Source organism: Camponotus floridanus, unplaced genomic scaffold (genome assembly GCF_003227725.1).
Source record: "Camponotus floridanus strain SB8 unplaced genomic scaffold, Cflo_v7.5 scaffold88, whole genome shotgun sequence".
In the NCBI taxonomy this organism is placed as follows: domain Eukaryota; kingdom Metazoa; phylum Arthropoda; class Insecta; order Hymenoptera; family Formicidae; genus Camponotus; species Camponotus floridanus.
The window spans coordinates 239,026-258,610 of NW_020229858.1; the positions used below are offsets into that span (position 1 = coordinate 239,026).

The following is a 19,585-nucleotide window of genomic DNA, read 5'->3' on the forward strand; positions in this document are numbered from 1 at the left end:
AAGTAACCAATAATACACGGGGGGAGAAGAAGCTTACTCACGCGAACGCTGACGCGCGATATGGGCGGCCGTGCGCGTGAACGCGCGCGTAAGAATATAAAAACAAGAAGACCGGATGACTGCTAACTGTTTGTTAGTCTTGGGTTTTAAAGTCCGCGCGTCTGTCAGTCCAGAGACGTAATATTAGTGCTTAGTGTATGTACGCTGCCGCCGCCACTCCCGCTCATTCACTCTCCCTCTCTCCTTTCTTCCTCCTTTCTCTCTCTCTCTCTCTCTCTCTCTCTCTCTCTCTCTCTCTCTCTCCCCGTTATCCTTCTCTTCTCATTTTCCTACTAACTTCTTGAACTTCTCAAGTCACTATTATTGTTATATATTCAACTATATTAATTATAATTAATGGAGCATGATCTTGATATAATATGACATGATTATCTGATATTTCATTAATTAAAAAAAAGGCATTTTATAAGGCAAAATTTAATCATCTAGTTTTGCTGATTTATAAAAACAAATAATTAATTTCCAATATTATTATTGGAAATAAAATATTTTGCATTAATAATAATTGAAATTAAGTTTCTTATTTTTTTCTGACTTCTGACATTTATTTTTTTAGTATGTGAATTGTATATATAATTTTTTAGAGATTTTATGCATGCAAAATTTCACTTAATAAGTTGTGAAATTATGTTAAAATTCTTTTCATTAATGATCGCTCTAACTTGACTCATATAAAATATTTGTATGGTGTCTTTATGTTTTGCCCTGCACTTAAAATTTTGATTCAAATTCTATAATAATAAAAATCGTAGAGATACACAAATTAACTGAATGTTACACAAATGGCACGTGTCGAGGAATTAAAAGTGCATTAAATTAATTATTTGACATTAATATATAATTATACTAATTTTTGAACATTAAAAATTTGTAATATATTAATGGCAAAAAATACAGAAAGATTGGACAAGAAATATCTCTCGTTTTTGTAGGAAAAACGATTGCGCAATTTTTGAGAAAATGCCATGAATTATAAATACGATTCTTTAGAATGTACTATTATTGTAAATTTTTTATCACTACCATTGAATGTAAAAATAAATAAGATAAATAAATAGCCTCTTCGTGCTCGCACGACAAATTAAGATTACCGCGTAATATGCATTACTCATCGATTCGCGTTAGCACCTTCACCGTAAAAAGCGCCTTGATAGCCCGTCCTAGTGGACCGTTATAAATAGTCGAAATTACTCGGAGGACCCGGGCAAAATGACGGTGTTTTAGCGGGCATTCTGGAAAAATAAACGACCGCGGCCGCGTAGGGAACAGATGACTCGCTACGCGGATGCCAACTCCTCGTTGGAGTGACAGCCGCCGTGGCCGACGATTGTTTTTCAGTTTACGTTAACGTTTCGCTTTCGTTTCGATACGGTCGTTGAACGAGCCGCTCGGTCGCCGCTGGCTCACAAGTCTTTATTGACTGCCGGTTAAATCGGGCCTCGGAAGGAGCCTCGTACGGAACTATTTGATTTTATGGGACATCTCCAGCCGCTCTCTTCGCGCGACAGGCGACGACGAGCTTGTTAAAAGGGTAGCCGCAAGGCTTCGAGACGAGCGTAGAGACCGGCGACTTTTTGCACAACGGGACTGACTTGTCGCGAGAATGACAACTGCTGAAGCCGACAGACGGATGTGCGTTCACTGACAGCGAATTCGTTTCGTAAATGACTAACACTTTAGTCCTTAATCGGTCGACGTAATTCACGACTGTTTCTCGATAAAGGTCTCATTCGCTCTAACATTCGTCATCATTCAATCTCGATATTTCCAGCGATTGCTCACAGCGGAAAAAAAATATCCGAGTGGCAAAAATTCGAGCGAAGGAGGAGAAGACGAGAGGTAACAAAGTATAGCGATGCTGAGTAAAGGACGACGCGGAGGGCGGACACTGGTCTTATTCGGGGGTAACTGAAATAAGGTATAATTTTCCGCGCCAATTAAGGTCTTTAAGAATTGCGACCAATTGAGCGGGAGGGTCAGAGCCTTAGCTTTAGGGGAGAGACGTACTACCATCCCCCTATAATTTATTATTGATTAGATCGGATCGAGAAAAAGAGGTCTTGGTATGTAGACTTAAGATTGGCTTGAGATTGTCTACGTATAACGGAGTGTAACGGCAAATGGCAGACATCGTTTTTCCAATTTCCGATCCGGATGTTCAAGGTATAATAGTAGCACTCTATGCATATGTAATGTCTTTTATTTAACAATAAAATTTATTGACAGATAATTATTAATATATAACTTGCATGTCATCTGCAATGTTTAATTGCTTATATTTTTAGTAGCGATTTCTTTTATTAAGAAATTTATTTTCTTCTTAAAAGATAAAAATATACTTTTAATTTTGAATTAATCTTCAATTATTTTTGTGATTATAAAATCTAAAATCGACATGCATCTTTTTGACAAGCAATACGAATAACATATTTTGCCCAACAAGGTGGAAGGCGAAAGTATTTTCTCATCAATATCTCGAGCGCGCGAGGTCATCATCGGGTCAAGTCAGGCGTAGTCCACGTTCCTGCGGTTCACACTTAATTAAACTGCCATAGGAACTCGGGTGCTAGCACGTGGCGAACAATACTGCGAGTCTTTAGCGGCGATTGTTATGGAAAGCACACCCTATATATGCACCGCATAGTTTCTCTCGTATCGTATCGAGAGAACGTAAAGACGAGAGTACGTAGGTACCTCTACTACCTCGCTTGTACCTATATGCAGAGAAAGAAGGAGAGATAGAGAGAGCAAAGTAACTTTTTGAAAGCATTAGCTGCGATTCAACTAGTACAACTTCGATCGCTTTTTATCCACTAGAGACGTGGTCTCTCGAATGGCAATTCTCATCATACTTTACAAGAAGAAAACTTTGATGTTATACAAAATGTTACATTTTTATTCGCATCCTTTACAAATTTTTCTAGTAAAAAGAAATCGAATCTCCATTCAGATGTCATCTTTTTAATGTACTAAAATATAACATAAATGTATTACAATAAATAAATTTTATAGACATTAAATATTTTAAATATGTATTTAAAAAGGAATTTTTTAAACATATATATATATATAAGATATATGTGTATAAGATTGTGTGGATATTAATATATATTTAAAAGTACATTATATAATATATAAAATTAAAATATTGGTTATACAATTGGTCATGCAATCACGATTAAAATTTTAATTTTAATATGAATATTAAAAAAAAATGAGAACATGTGAAAATTAAGATTAAAATTAGATCATATTAGTGTATATTATAACTGAAGAAGAATAAATGATGTAAGAAGTGAGTAAAAAAGATTAATACATTGATTAAGTATGTGAAATTAATTAAGTACTAATCTAATAATTTTGTTTTTATTGTAAAAGAATATTTTAAAATTTAACAAATTTTAATCCGACTGAACTAAATAATTATTTCCTTAATATATTAAAGCACATTTTGATCAAATATTAATGTAAGTAATCTCGATTGCGCAAAACACACATCAATTATCAAACTATCGTCGTATATAATGATGAGTGAGTGATTGCTTTGTCGTAAGAACCCGAGAGGCCTTTTATTATTTCTCGCTGACACAGGTGACAAAACGAGAAAATCTCTAAAGTACCCGTACAGTTCCGGCGGAGTCGCGACGACTACGATGATCTAAAAATCTCCCACAATCCCACTCCGTCGCGGAATATTTCCCGGTTCGCGCCTCCGTCTGGATTGGCCATCGCGGAAAAGCGGAGTCGAGGGAAAAGCGACGGATTGGTTGTAGGGCGAGGCTTGTGTCGTAACGGAAGCATCGCATCCGGTAGCACGTAGAATATCTAAAGCTCCACCTATCTCAGAATTCGCGCGTGCAAGCTCGGGAGACTCGGGACCGAGAGGGTGGGCAACGAGAAGCACCGACGAGCTCGTTAATGAGAGGAAAGGTACATCTCTTCAATACATAGCGGGAGATCGATAGCTCATGAGAACACAGTCAGAACTTGATAAACTTGGCCTCTCGATGAAGGGACAAAACCATATTTCGACATTATCTGTGTGAAACTAGAAAGATTTTCATAAAATAGAAAGAGAGAAAGAGAGAGAGAGAGAAAGGCAAAGAAGAGCAAGCGTCTCTTAGGTGGGGGTTGTTCGGGCAAAAGAGGGAGGCTCTTTACGAGGGAGGAAGGGAGAGTCCGCGGGTTGAGTGTGGTAATTCGAAAAATAAGTCTCCGCGGGCGACAAGCACACTTGACCGAAGCACACTCGAATCGAAAGGGTCGAGCACTCGGGAATAACAATTAATAACGCCAGTCGGCCTACCAGCGATCCTCTGGCTGCTCGAGAGCCTCCAGGGATTATGTGAACGCGGAAGACATCTAGCATTCGTCGGCCGATTCTCCGCTCCGACGTGTCGGCGACGCTGGTAACGAGCGAGAGTGACAGTTGAGTGACTGGGAAAATTCAGTGTAATCTTTCAATAAGTTCACAAAAGAGGTGAAAAAGAAAACAATACATTACAAAGACAAGATAGTGGACCTAGGTGACTATTCGTAACATGTGACGCGACGAGCTTCCTCGTGTGTGTACGGTCAACGGTTTGTAACGTAATTATGAAGAAAAAGATTGGAAAAATTTGAAAAAGAGACAATTGCGAAAAATCAATTTTCAGACAGTTTTTATCGTAATTATCGCGAGATCTGCGAGAAGCTCGTACGAAATACTAAGTGATGGAAGACGATAAGCGCAGCGAAACCTCGCCGAAACCTTCTCAACCGACTCCCTTCAGCATCGCCGACATTCTAAGTCGGAGAACCTCCTGCGCGGATTCGAAAAGATGCGACTTGGAGAAAATCCAGGCTGTAGTTTCCGCGCCGATTAGAAAACACAATCGGGATTACGAGCGCGTAACAGAGAACGAGCAGTTTGACGGAAACTACGATCATGATCAGATGATTCATTATCCGAGATTGCCCACCCCGGAGCTGAGCATGGCGCACGAACTGGATATCCTGAGAAGGAATCTAGCGCAAGCAAATTTATCAAATTTTGGAAACATCCCGCATTTAACCCAGGGATCTTTCAAGCATCATCTCGAGACTCTGGAAAACTTGACGGCGTATCAGCCTGTTAAAGAACCGATGGAGACCTCTCACAGACAGCAGGACGAAGCGTTGGACATGAGTAAAAATAAGTATTTAGGTACGTGATACTGTTTGCGTGAATTAATTTTCATTGAGCGATTTTCCAACATTGAAAATGATGTTAAAATAGCATCAAGATTTTCTTTTCGCGTTTAATAATTTAATAATTAAAATATAACAATTTTATTACACATATGCATGCGATACATTAAATGGCACTTTCTTCAAAATATAATTAAATTATTATTATTAAAATATTATATTAAAATAATCAGAAAATAAGAATACGAGGTTCGTGAATGCTATTATAAAAATACTGTAGGTTACAGTGATTAATTAATAATAATAAAAAATTTAGTAAAAAGTAAAGTTAAAGTAAAATTTTTTTGGAAAATAGTTGGATTAATAAATGCTTAATATGTCGCGTGATTAAAAACAATATCTTCGAAATGCTGGAAGATGGTGACCTGTCGGATGATTTTACGTCGGGCACGAGGATGCGGGCTTAAGAGGTCATTTAAGCAGATACGCGTAACAGGCGAGCTCCTTCAAGGGTTTTTAAAGTTTAACCCGAGCGCAGATAACATAATTGAATGTAATTTTAGTAGCATAAGTGCCACTCGACTCGGCAGACGTCACGAGTACCGATTACTTCTTGCACTTGTTCAATCTCTGGCCGCACCTCTGCCAGCATCTCTGTTTCCTTGTCTCGAGAGCACATAAAGATCCGTGGATTACCTCAAAAATTGTTTTAGATCAAGGTTACAATTCCTAATTATTTCCGAAATGTTCGCGATTAATTTATTCGAAACAGATGTATTAAATATTATATACAGGATAGGAATATAATTGTTATCATTAATCGTTTGCATTCGCTTGCGTAATATTTATACTGTACAATTTTGTATAGAATGGTGCTATTTTCTATTTATTAAATGGAATTTATACCAGTTTTTTTATTTTACAGCGTTGTATAGCGATATTTTCCTTAGTTAATCTTTGCATCTTTTTGTACCATATTCATTTTTTCGTAATATATATTCGCCCTCGTAACTGCGAAGAGCAAGTATTGAATTACATGGTCGAATAGTGTTATCTTAATATAAAAGTAAACAGAGATATTTTCCCTCGCACTGACTGCTCGAGAAATCAATCATGATTAACAGCGTCCGTGACGCGAGATGTACACGTGATTTCTATTTTATCTTTATAGAATTGTTAGATATAATAATAAAGATTTTTACGTTTACAATTGCTACTAACTTGTAGCTCTGGATTAATTATTTGCATTTCAGATTTAATAGATATATTTAGCTACGATGATTTAATAAATATTTGATAATAATTGGCCTCCTAAAATTATATTGCAAATTAAAAATCAATTCCAAATGATTTAAAAAACTCATCGATAACATAAATTGTAATAATTTCAGAAGGGATTGTAAATAGAAAATATATGACTATACAAGATTTCATTTAAAAAATGTTAAAGCTAGTGCTATAAAAAATACACGATAATTAACTTTACGGAAACATAGTGTAACGCCTCCTCTTACACGAAGGATCGCCACCTGAAACCGCACGAATCACGGTAGCATATTGTTTGCAGCGACTCGGGGTGAAGAGATAGGCACGAGCTGGCACCGATTCAAGGTGCACTCAGAAAATTACGAGTTCACTTTCACGAGGGAAAATCTCTCCAGTCATTTAATGTAATAATGAACATAATCGAGATGATATCGACATAGATAAATGATTTTTAATTCTTTATTACGGTAATAACTGGGAAAATTCTGTCCAATATACGCCCATCGTATGCTAAGAGACAGGTTGAGACAGAGGAACCAAAAAGCGTTTTAGTGGTTTTAAAGGATCATCGATGTAATCAGAGTCAGTCGACGCCACTTGCTCGTCTGGAACTGTACTCTCGATATAGACGCGGTGTAGGATGTTTGACGAGCGCCGAAGGATGGACGCATTAGCCGGACGAGATGGCATCTAGTTGACGTCGAAAGTGATCAAATATAGATCTCTCTAAATGCTCCATATCCCCTGCTGACCACCGACGATAAACATTGACGTAGGATGAGCGTTTTAAGCGCGAAATAATTATAATACTATCTCGGAGAACTTCGCGATTAAAGAACTCGCGGAAATACACTGACAGATGTGGAGGAAATTGATTTTTCTTTTTCCTCTATATTAATTTAAAAATGATAAAAGTAATAAATAAATATAATTATATTTTTGTACGTGAAATTTAATAAAAATATAGAAAAAGCATTTTTATAAATCTTTAAATATGATATCTTATCGATAAATTATTATGAATCTGGAGAATTGATTATTTCTACATCAAAGATGCAAATTTTTTTTACATTAAAATATATGAAATTTATGCTAAATAATTTGGATTTAGTTTCTTTGATACAGTCTTCATGGACAAAAAATTCTCGCGATTAAAATTGCAACATTATATCTAGTTAAATTTTCAAAAAAATAAATTAAATATAAAATATTTTATTTTTGATTAATATATATGAATGATAAAAAGAACAAATATATCTCGATAGATATCACAATAATCTATATAAAGTTAATAAAGAGGGCGAGCTATTTTTATAATCAATGGTTTAAGCTTTTATTTTCTTGATTAAAATATTGCATATTACTTTTTGTTTATAATAAGATATTTGTATTGCAAAGTAGCGGATCAAGCGCATTGCCAAGTAGAAGAAGTTAGCGTGATCTGCAATATGATTGTACTCTAGTGCCACTGGTTAAACTTAGAGGAGAATTACCGCGGAACAGAAGCGTAAACATGTCGGAGTAGCGAGTACATGTGTTAATGTTTGTTCGAGACATCAAAAGCAACGAAGCTCTCTCTTTCTCTCTCCGATCGTTCGCCGTTTCTATGGCCGCTCGCTGATGGTTACTCCGACTTTCGGGCTAAACGATTGCTTTACGGTATAGTTGCAGATTCTCGCGTGAATCTAAATATTTATCCGCAAACGAATTTGAACTCGGCAAGCTCGCGTTATTCGAAAAATGAGATTCCGTGCTCGTTGATATGCAAAAGCTTCAAAATCATTCTCTTTTCTTTTAATATACTGTAATAATTTAAAATATATATGCCCTCTAGAAAATATTTAATGGAATCGGAATGTCACGAAAATTTTAATAAAACTTTCATTCCTTATAAGTTTCTATTAATTTAAGTTTCCGTAAAACATGTAAAAGAAGCTGTGATTTTAATTTTAAAATAGAAATTTATTCTTCTACGTTTTGCAGATGAGGTGGAAGATGATGCTTTCGAGACGCAAAATTCGGGGCAAAGTTTGCAGAATAGAAAAAAGCGCAGCAGAGCAGCATTCTCACACGCACAAGTGTATGAATTAGAAAGAAGATTTGCCGCTCAAAAATATTTGTCGGGTCCGGAGAGGGCAGATCTGGCACGCGGCTTAAAATTAACGGAGACGCAAGTCAAGATCTGGTTTCAAAATCGACGGTATAATTTCTCATATATTTATATTTATATAATTAATTTCAGATTCGATGTAAAAGTTTCTTTTTCGGGGAAAGAGAATCTAATTTTATACTACTCGGATTATAAATCCCCTTTTTGGAATTTCATTAAATATCATTTATTATTGTCTTTACTTCAGATACAAGACCAAGCGGCGCCAACAGCAGGAATTAGGTGCCCTCGTAAATTCTGGAAGCGCCAGACGCGTGGCTGTACGCGTCCTGGTACATCCGGACGAGCATTTGAGGGGATTGCCTCTTCGTGGTTCCGGACAACTTCCCGGCCAAATGCCGAGCCCGCAAATTCACCCCGCGAACAAAGCGCTCGGCGGCTTCCCATATTACTGTCTACCGTATCATCCGCTACTCTGTCCGCCCCTGCACGCCACCCACGTTCAGGTACAGAGCCCGATCGCGCCCGACTTCGATCCGAATCAAATCTCGAAAATCAAGAACGAGAAATGAACGATAGATTTCTCGCGAAATGTCGAGTATCGTTTCATCATATCACCAAGATAGTCACTTACGTGCATGATGTAAAATACAATCATTTAGAATAATGGTATCTTAGTATCGCGAAATATCGAAAGAAGACTTTGAAAATCTGCGACTTTGTCTAAAATATGAATTGAACGACTTGAAACAACAGCATGCTCAATTACACACGCGAAAATCATGATCAGCAAAGCTGATCTACAGCGCGAACGAATTCCAATGTCAAATTTATTCCGGCGAAAAGAATGCATAATTATTTAGCAAATTGTTCATTTCAACATCGTTCATTTTTCAACATCAAGGGATTTATATCTGATGTTCAGATTTATCGTACATACTTGCAAGAGAAGAAAACACAGAGTAGAGTCGCCCTCTTATATGATCCATGCGGTATATTCCACATATGATGATATATTTTTTCTGACAAAAAAAATAAAACAAATAGACATGATAATAATTAGAAAAAGATTGATAAAAATATTTTGTAATTAACATCTGACCTACATCTAATTTCGCATTCTAATTGATTTAATTTAAAAATTCAATCGAAAACCATTGATACATCAGCTAATTAAATTATTTTAAAATATTTAATTCTTGAATTATGAGGTTCTTCACGAGAGTGTATCTTGCATCTTTTTTAGAATATCAAAGGATATGTTCGAAGTATGACTACATCTATATTGAATGTTACTAACGATTTATATGATATTTTTTAATAGCTTATCTATCAAATACGCTCTTAACACGTTACTGTTAAACCTTTCAATTGTATTTCGGCGTATGATACAAAAAGTCTGTTTCTTAGAATCATAATAATATGCAGAATAATTGAATTTACTATTCATCTTATAGAGCTGTCTGAAATTATCATATATTTATTGTAATTCAATAACGATATAAAAATGATGTAAATTAGCCTGTAAATAAATGTATAAAATACGAAATATTGAGTCACCTCTATTTCTTATGTTGTCAGGGATATCAAACTTTAAACTTAAAAAAATAGGAAGACTTTAAAGAATAAAGGTTCTCTTGTAATCTGCTAATTTAATGCTTCTCTATTTACTTTTTGATGTAAGTTTTTTAACTTTAAGGTTTCATATCTCGAAGGGAAGTGGAGATGATATTGTATGCAATTATTACATTGTAACATGCCAAATCATATCTGGAGCTTTTTATTAATTGGGAGAGCATTGGCAGACGTATAAATTATGACTCTTAAATAAAAATGGAAAATGTGTTCTTCAAATTACCTCTAAAACATGTGCAATTACTAGCGGACTATGTGCAATGTGTAAAAAGTCTGAATTAAATATCTAATGCTAACGAAATTTATTTAGTGTGCGTCACGAGTGTACTATGTTCAAATTCAATTTATTGTTTAAGTACACCCAGATGATCGCGTAAATGTCTTTAAATAAATGTATATCACCCAGAATCTATTGTACGTATATATTTTCTCCTTTTCCCTGGATTCCCTTCAATTTTGAAAAAAAAGCGTAACATTGCAGGTGAAAAATGAGATTTCTCATTGGTATTGCAACTGACTTTCTCATAAGGGTTTTAATGGTTGCATCTGGGTGGGCCCAGCAGACATCAGATATGTTTATTCAGACGCGGAGACGAGAAAGCTTAACCGACGGACGAGAAAAAATCTAGATCTGACACTCATCTGTTGTAAACAAAAATGTTACATTCCCCTCGCCAAAACGCCTTTTATATTCCGCCGTATAAATCCTTATGAGGCGGTCTTTCGAGTTGTTAAGAAGAGAATTAGTAGTTTTTAATGTATTTGTTTAGACTTCTTAAGTTTTAATGGCATGCATACACGTACATACAGCATTATTTTTCATGAGAGTTATATAGAATATTTCACAAGTTATCACAATACATATTCTTTGTACGACATTACGACTTTACGATGTAAATTATTTAGCAAAAACGTAAGAAAACAGAATATATTTAAATAATACATTTTTAAATGTTTTAAATGATTAAACAATTTATAAAAAATTAAAAGAAATTATTAATTAAATAATACATTTTATACAAAAATGTACGAGAATTCGCAGATGAAAAATCGTTTATTCACTTATTTCGTAATTCGTATTTTTAGCGCTTTTGAGTATCAATAAACTATAGTGGTCAGCATAATTTTCGTGACGCAAGCCGCAAATTATTACGAGTTTCGGCACTAATAGCGATTGTACATCGACACAAGGCCTCGTTTAGCACGAGAGCATTATGACTTTACAATGTTTAGAACTGTTATAAACGAAGCAATAATGGACTGCAGAAACGGCTATAAAGTCTACAAGCTCCACCGATTTTCTATTGCGCACATTGGTACTACCAACATAGATTACGAATAGAAGTCGTCGTACTAATTACTGTCATTAAAATTACATCAACCCTATTATAAATAAATTGCTGCAATAATATTACAAGTCTGTTTATTTTATATAACGTATAATCGTTATAAATATAAAACTAATAATAATGAAAAAAATAATAATTAGTTAAATAAGTCTATTAATCACAATATAATAAAAATTTTTATATAATACTCTAATATTTTTGTTTTATTTATAAAAATTGAAATTATATCATTACTGAAATAACATTATTATCAATTGGCAACGTTTTATCAACAAATTTTTTCTAAAAAAGTGTCGATGCTTTTAAATTAAAAAGATATGAATGTAAAAAACAAATCCCATTTTCAATCCTTGACTCAGGAATTTGCTATCGACTGTAACAAGCTCGCAATTTGTAGCGGGAGTACGTTAGTTCGAGTGCACCACTGACGGACTAGTCCCGTAAAACGAGAAAGGAACGATTTAACGCTCAATCAACCGACGAAAGCTAATTTTCATTAGCTGTTAATAGCGCAAGACCGCCCTCTCCCTCGATCATCCACTACGATTCTACGCCTTACCCCCTCGTTACACGGTTTCTCTATAAGCGCATCTCTTTCGTTTGTCACTACAAAGCTTTGTGCGTTAAATAAATGGAAGATAAACTGGCAAAATTAACTGGTAAATTAACTGGTAAAATTTTGCAAATATAATATTCTAGAAAAATTATTAGTATAAAATAAAGATACATAATTTTTATTTTTATACGCTACTCTAAAAATGTTATTAAATAATAAAATCTGAAGATTTTTTTTTCTTAGATACTTTACTTGCATTAAAATTTTTATAATGAAGAAAATATTATTAGAATCTTATATTTTGTAAGTTATACAAATTGCGAGCTTGTTACAGTAATAATATTATAAATATTGCGTTTTCTATTATAAATATATCACATAATTATAAAACTGAATTAATATTAATATTTTTACTATTTTTACTATTTTTCTTAAATAAATTTTTTTATATCTTTCTTAATATTCAAGAAAAATATAATTTTTCATTTTCTTTATTTAAAATATTCATTTTCTCTCTCTCTCTCTCTCTCTCTAATAATTATTATAACTAAAAAATAAAAATATATTTGATACTTCTAATATATCGTTGACTAAATATCTTTCATGGTTTAATGAATTCGTAGACAAGTATATATATCGAGAATCATATTAACCGCAAAAAGATTATTGAGGCAAGATTAATTTGAATTTCATGTAAAAAAGTACAAAGAGGACAATTCAGCTGCTCGAGGCTGCATAGCAGGCATTATCAATTTTGCACGAGCCATTTGCGTGCGGGGTAAAAAAATTCTGATTTTTTCGAGCGTCTGCAATATCTTTTACAATAAATGTAAAACGAACGAGCAAATTTAAAAGTATAATTAAAACTTTTTTCACATAAAATATGTATGTTGATAGTTCATAAATCGTGTAAAGAAAATCTTTAAGTCAAACTGTCAAAAAGATTCGCAATGTGCAGTCAGTTTGCAATTGATAAGACATTAAAATAATAGAAAAAAATGTAACAAGTTCTTCCTCTCTATTTTCACGAGTACAACAAACGCGTGAATCTGATTTCACCATGCCCTCCAAGTAATATAAACGGAATTGCCGGTTCCAAGTTTGAGATTTCAGTTACTTTCGTCTTTGTCGTCACTTTTTCCTATCTCTCTTATATACCATTCTTCCGACTTCTGACACGCGTTTCAATTGGGATGGTTGCCAAGGAAACCTAGGAGCCGGAGTGTCACATGGACTATTGAAAACGTTAAAGGGGACACTTCTCCATTTCGTCGAAAACATTCGAAATGTCACATCAGAAACAAATAGGATTTATATATATAAGTATAATATAAATTTTCAAATATTTAAATCTCTTTTGTGTTATTTCATTCCTTCAGCTCTGTATGTTATTCTTTAGGTAAACTATATGTTGATGATCAATAATCTTAATTAAACTGTCGAATAAAGAGACAGCATAATTTTCTATTAATATAAGAAGCCAATGCTTATTATACAATTATTACGAAATTTAGAGCATTATTTTATAATCAAAGAAAACTAAAAACTTATAAAAAATTCAAATTAATCCTTGCTTTAATTTAATATTTTCTAAAATCATATTCTTTTTAGTGATATAAGAAAGAAATTTTAATGAAAGATAATTACCTAAGTTTAAGTATCTATTATTATTCGAAGAAAGATATAGAACTTCTTTAGTGTAAATTTTTCACTTTACAAACGTTACGCAGTTTTTACTTATTCTCACACGTGTGAAAATATTTCTTCTTCTCGAAATTAATGCCTGCTCTGCTTTGAATTTACGAAGGGAGAAAATCAGCCCGAGTACATCGCGGATCATCAAGCGGGTAACGACGCTTGAAGTCAAGGAGAACTTGTCGAGCGAACTACGGAGGGAACCGTTTCCTCCGCTTTTCCGGCATTTCAAAGAAGCAATTTAGCGATTTTTCGTGGCGAAGCGCCGTCGAGGAAAATTGGCGTACGAGCGGCCAATCAGCGGTGTTTCATGCAGCCGCCAAAGAAATTCTTTCGAATATTTCTTATACTTACGAACTACGAGGATAGAGACGTCAATAGCTTCACCAGCATGTATTCGATAATACTTCGAGCGTCTTCGTATTCTGAAAGCAAAAATATTACTTATGTTAGCAAAACAATAAATTATATGTTTGATCTCATAAATATAATACAAATGATGAACAGTTAATAAATTTTAACAAAGTACTTTGTCTTTTATGCTATTTCGAAAATGATGCATAATAAAACAATAATAAATCATAACATTGAGTACAAAATTAAAATAAAAATCTTATCATTGATGATATGAGAGGGAAAACATATCTTTTTATAAAATAAAATACACACACATTTTTTTTCTAAATGTCCCTTCTATATCAAAATATAGAGTGCAGGATATGTCAGTAGCAAAAAGCATTAATTGAATGACTGTTTCACGTGCTGATAAATTAGAAATTTAGACTTAAGTTCTCCTGAGAGAGAAGCAGCTTTAACATCCCTCGACCTCTCAACATACTGATGTAAGCAACACATGGTTATAACTTGACACAGGTTGATAAAGTAGAGATTTTGATTTGATTAATATAAATATTTCTTTTTTAAATATAATCATTTCTTACAGAAAAAAGATTTTAAATTGTTCTTTAAAATAGTTATTTAATAAATGTTCTTCTATGTATATAAATTATTATTAAAATAAAAGTGTAAAGTACATGCATTTTTAACATACCATTTCCCTATTATATTTTGAATGACTTTAATAAAAATATTCTAGCATAATCAGTAGTTTTAATAAAATACTAAAATTAGGAAATAATATAAAATAATACATACAAATGATATATTCTGTTTTTTAGATAAATACATTATCCTTTAATCTGAATATTCGGCAATCGATAATTCGCAATGCATATTTAAAAATGCATAATTCAATTATAAATATTTATCATTTATAAATATTATAAATAAATTATAAATATTAATATTTTTATTCTGGTTTTTTTAAGTCTTGTGAAACAGAGAATTAATATGTAATAGAAATCGATTCATATCGTTGAAAAATATATCTGTCTAAAGGTCAGATGATTAATGATCTCCACATTTATAGGCGCAAAAAAGCCTCATCTTTAATTAAAATCGTTTGATTTGTAGACATTGGCCGTTTTATGCATATGCTTATCTATTTGCACAGCATCGCGCTCTTTCCTCTCTTGGGACCTCGCGTCATGCTTCCCCTTACAAGTAAATAAGATCAAATTTCTATGTTGAGCGTTTTATGATTGATTATCTGAATACATGACATCGTAATGGAACTATAATGATTAGAGGACACAACTATATGGTGCATGTGGAATGATGCATCGACGCATTTTAAGTGTGAAAAACGCAATTGACGCTGAAAGGATTTATTTAATCGCCGAAAATTAATAACATTTTACAATTATAATTATAATATAAAAGTTATGTAACTTATTAACAAATTTATTCATTTCCACATTAACATTTTTTCATCTAAGTTTTATCGATATCTCGTCTCCCTTTTATACTAAAAATTTTTTATTTTTTCATGTAAATGATATAGAGCAGTACTAGATCGTTAATCGATTTATCCTATCAAATTGAAATCTCCCGCAGGTGTAGTCAGGTGCATGTCTAGAATGAGAGCAAGTTGTTCTTCCTTCAAATACGATATGACCACATGAGCCTTATAAAATTAATAGTGACATTTTTATCAGCTTGTTCCCATGGCCTTTTATGGCACCAGTAGCACCATGAACACGATTACACTGATGTAAATCGTCTATGTAGGCAGCACTTGACTGCCAGATGACCCATCGTTCGCGCGATAACCTAAAAGGCGCCCATGGTTTCGCTCAAGCTGTCAGAACTCACCTATTTATAAATGCCATTTCGCCATATTTCTGTATTGGACCGCGAACTTCCAAGAGGCATGTGGATTGGATTTGATTCGATGGAAATCGATATCGATTGAAAATACACAGAACATGAAGATGCATGTGTCATGGATAGAAAAAATACGCGATATAAGAAATAAATTGATTTCTTGCGAATTGTTACCTGTGTTAAAATTACAACTTTTTCATACAGTTACGATATATTAATGATATATTTCATTGCATTAATATTTAATGTCACTATTATGCTGAAACTGCGCTAAACTGTTGCTTGATTAGGAAATAATTTTTTGCTTATGTATAAAATTTGAGTTTAATTTTGTAGATAGATTTTGTAGATTGAGAATTTTATTTATCATTAAATACATGATTTTTTTAAATCTTGTTTTATTTTAAGATGTAAGTTATAATTGTGAAAGAATTATTCTATCGCAAAATTCATAAGTTGTAAATATAAATTCTTATTTTTACGGCAAGTTAAAACAATTTTAAATAGAATATATGTAGGAGAAACACAATGCACTTTTTAGATTTATGCACATTATATATTTAATAAAAAATTGAACATTCCTCCGTAACTGTTTACAATATACATACATTTCCGTTCTTATTAAGCAGGGTATATCACGTGAATAAAATTAATTTATTGCACAACTAACGTCTGCACTTGAAAGTTAGAGAGAAAAAAAAACTTTTCGAGGCATATAACATCCGCGGAAAAGTGCTCGATGTTTCCGCAAAGGCCACTTGAAGCAATTTCCGCCTCTTATACGATGCGTTACTATTTCGAAGGGAAAAATCTTAGTCAACTAAAAAACCAGCTGCCAATATCGTAAACTTATTCTTTGATTAGCATACTTCTAACTTAACTTTAATTATTTGCGTATCCGTAATAAAATTAAAAAATACATTTTTGATTAATTACTTTGGCATATTATTTTTTCTTTTTGAATGGTTTTTTTACATGATTTTTTCCAAGAAACAGCAATTCGATTTAACTAAATAAATAAAATAAAATGTTTGTTTTAAATCTATAATAAACATATGTAGAAAATAAGAATAATAAATTTCCTTTCTGCTTTCTAAAAAATAAGAAATATAAATTCCTTTTCCCCTTTTCATTTCTTTTTTTTTTATGTGACATGAATTAAGTAATTATTTATAACATAAAAAATACATTATTATTCATAATAATTCTTGTCAACCACCTTGTCGTTACATCAATTTTCAATAATGTTAATGCACTTGGATTCACACACATCGTAGATAATAAAATTTAAATATTCATCAAATAAATATTCAGCAAATATAAAATGTCAGTAGAGCATAATTTAGTGTCGTAAATTTAAGCTCCTGTCAACTGAAATCATTATAATAAATTCGAAAGCAGAAATTGTACAGAGATCAATCATTTATAATTTTCACGTCAGATAATTCTTTCTCGTAAAGACCTACCATAATCGCTGTAAATTTTGATCCATAGGTATTTGTTCCATATAATTCACGTACTGCATTTGATAATTAGGCGGAGCAAGATAATTGGGAAATCCATATTCGCCACTAGAGACATCCATAGGCATCCGCTTGTCAGTCATAAGCTGTTTATTATCGGATTGGATATTTTTCAGATCTGAATACGATGCAGTTTCATTTCCATTCGCGCATGTTTTAAATTGCGTTTTGATTAATCGATCGCAATCGTGAACACCCGGTGGAGTTTCCGTCACAAAATTGTTTCTGTACTCTGGAACGTGCTGCCTATCCACTATATTATGCAAACTTGATCTTCCTGGCATTTCTGAGCTGACCTCTGATTTATACTCTGGGCTAATACTGGAGTCAATTCTCACTTCGTTCGAGTTGGATCTAAAGTCGGGACTGAGACGAATCTCGTTCGTCCTGAAATCTGTCTGCATCGGGACGCTTAAATCGGATCGGATATTCGGCCAGTAAGGACCGTTGTAAGATTCTTGAACGTTAGGTTTGCCATCCTTGATAAGAATCGGTACAGTAATTTTCTTCAATGATTGATTCTTCATATTCTGCGCCTGCAGTTTTTCGGCATCTTCGATTCGGGCGCGTTTGTTCTTGTATCGTCGATTTTGGAACCAGATCTTCACTTGCGTGCTAGTTAATTTCAAATTTTGGGCCAGCATCTCTCTCTCGGGTGCACTCAGATACCTTTGTTGCTTAAATCGTTGTTCCAGTTCATAAACTTGTGTCTGCGAAGCGGATTGTTATTTATAATTTAATGCTTTACGTTACTTAATTTTTTTAATTTTTTGTTGTGAAGTAATTTTTTACAAAGGCAATTTTAAGTTTATAATTTTTAAGATTAATCCTGTAAATTTTTAGAAAATTTTTATTATAAGAGTTACAATCCGCTTGGATCGAATATTTAAATATTTTAATAAGTATTCATCAATTATCACTAATATAAAGAATATTTAATTTAAAGATATGTAACCTACTTGTGAGAACAATACTCTTGGTTTTCGTTTCGTTCTTTTACCAGATTGACTTTTGCGCAATTCTGTTTTGCTGGATGTAACAATATTACCTGAAAATAATTTATTTTATTAGAGAGAATTTATTCAACAATTTTTACTAATAAAAAAAATTAAAATTCTTCAAACTATAATATAACTAAAATATTTGAGAAATAAAAGCAATAGAACATTATATTTCAATAATGATTGTTTTCTTTAAATTAAGATTTATTTATTTGTTTCTATCTAAATCTTGCTTGTCCTATTTTTTTCTGACGATATCTGCTTCTTGTAAAATATCTTATAAAGTTTTTCAATCGCATAATATTAAAAAAAAAAAACACGAGAAAAAGCGATATAGTATCTTTGCTATGATTTGTCATTTTTTATTATATTACAATTAATTTGAATTAATGAGAAGAAAAGACTAAAGAATAGAGTGAAGAATAACATATAATATAGCTTAATATAATTTCGTATTGTAAAAATTATTATTAGAAATAATTATACCGTGAAAAAAATTATTCAATTTTAAATAAAATATTCATAATCAAATAATACTTACCGTCTTCAGTAATAGAAGTTTCTTGATACGGTGGTACCACCTGACTCAATTGGTGAACGTGATTGAGATCAGAATAATGCTGATAGTTGGGCATCGATTGCTCTTTAAATTTATCCATTTCCCAATTGTTCTCAGGTACAATATTATATGAATAATAATCTTGATGCACATGTTGTTGTTGTGTTTGATTTTGATGTGCGTAACAGTCCATGGCACCAAGCTGCTGTTCTTCATTAAGAATATCACGAACGCTGAACGGAGTCGATATTGAAGAAGACAACATTCTAAAGCATCCTCGATATTTAATCAAAACACTCGTGATGCATCGAACGTTATTTCGTTAAATAAATCCTGGATGATCACCTTTCTTTTACACTTTTCCTTAAATGAGTCTCATCTTCATAATTTAAGAACAAACTCGATGATAGAAATCTTGCTTTCACCTTGGACAGAT

The 19,585-nt window shown here is 32.9% G+C and overlaps 3 protein-coding genes across 3 annotated transcripts in view; 1 reads left to right on the forward strand and 2 right to left on the reverse strand.

The window, feature by feature from the left end:
• Positions 1-19,585, reverse strand: part of LOC105248059 (cysteine-rich hydrophobic domain-containing protein 2) — a 161,758-nt gene that overhangs the window by 108,372 nt on the left and 33,801 nt on the right. The window contains exon 2 of the mRNA XM_011252616.3: positions 14,195-14,265. The gene's annotated coding sequence lies outside the window, so the exon portion shown is untranslated. The remainder of the gene's footprint in view (positions 1-14,194; positions 14,266-19,585) is intronic.
• On the forward strand, positions 4,168-9,746 carry LOC105248057 (homeobox protein Nkx-2.5). The gene is made up of 3 exons (XM_011252614.3): positions 4,168-5,245; positions 8,479-8,695; positions 8,853-9,746. Exons 1-3 carry the CDS (start codon positions 4,774-4,776, stop codon positions 9,175-9,177), a joined length of 1,014 nt encoding a protein of 337 aa, XP_011250916.1. The 5' UTR covers positions 4,168-4,773; the 3' UTR covers positions 9,178-9,746.
• On the reverse strand, positions 17,408-19,557 carry LOC105248056 (homeobox protein Nkx-2.5). The gene is made up of 3 exons (XM_011252612.3): positions 19,132-19,557; positions 18,549-18,637; positions 17,408-18,299 (listed from the first exon to the last, which is right to left on the reverse strand). Exons 1-3 carry the CDS (start codon positions 19,412-19,414, stop codon positions 17,529-17,531), a joined length of 1,143 nt encoding a protein of 380 aa, XP_011250914.1. The 5' UTR covers positions 19,415-19,557; the 3' UTR covers positions 17,408-17,528.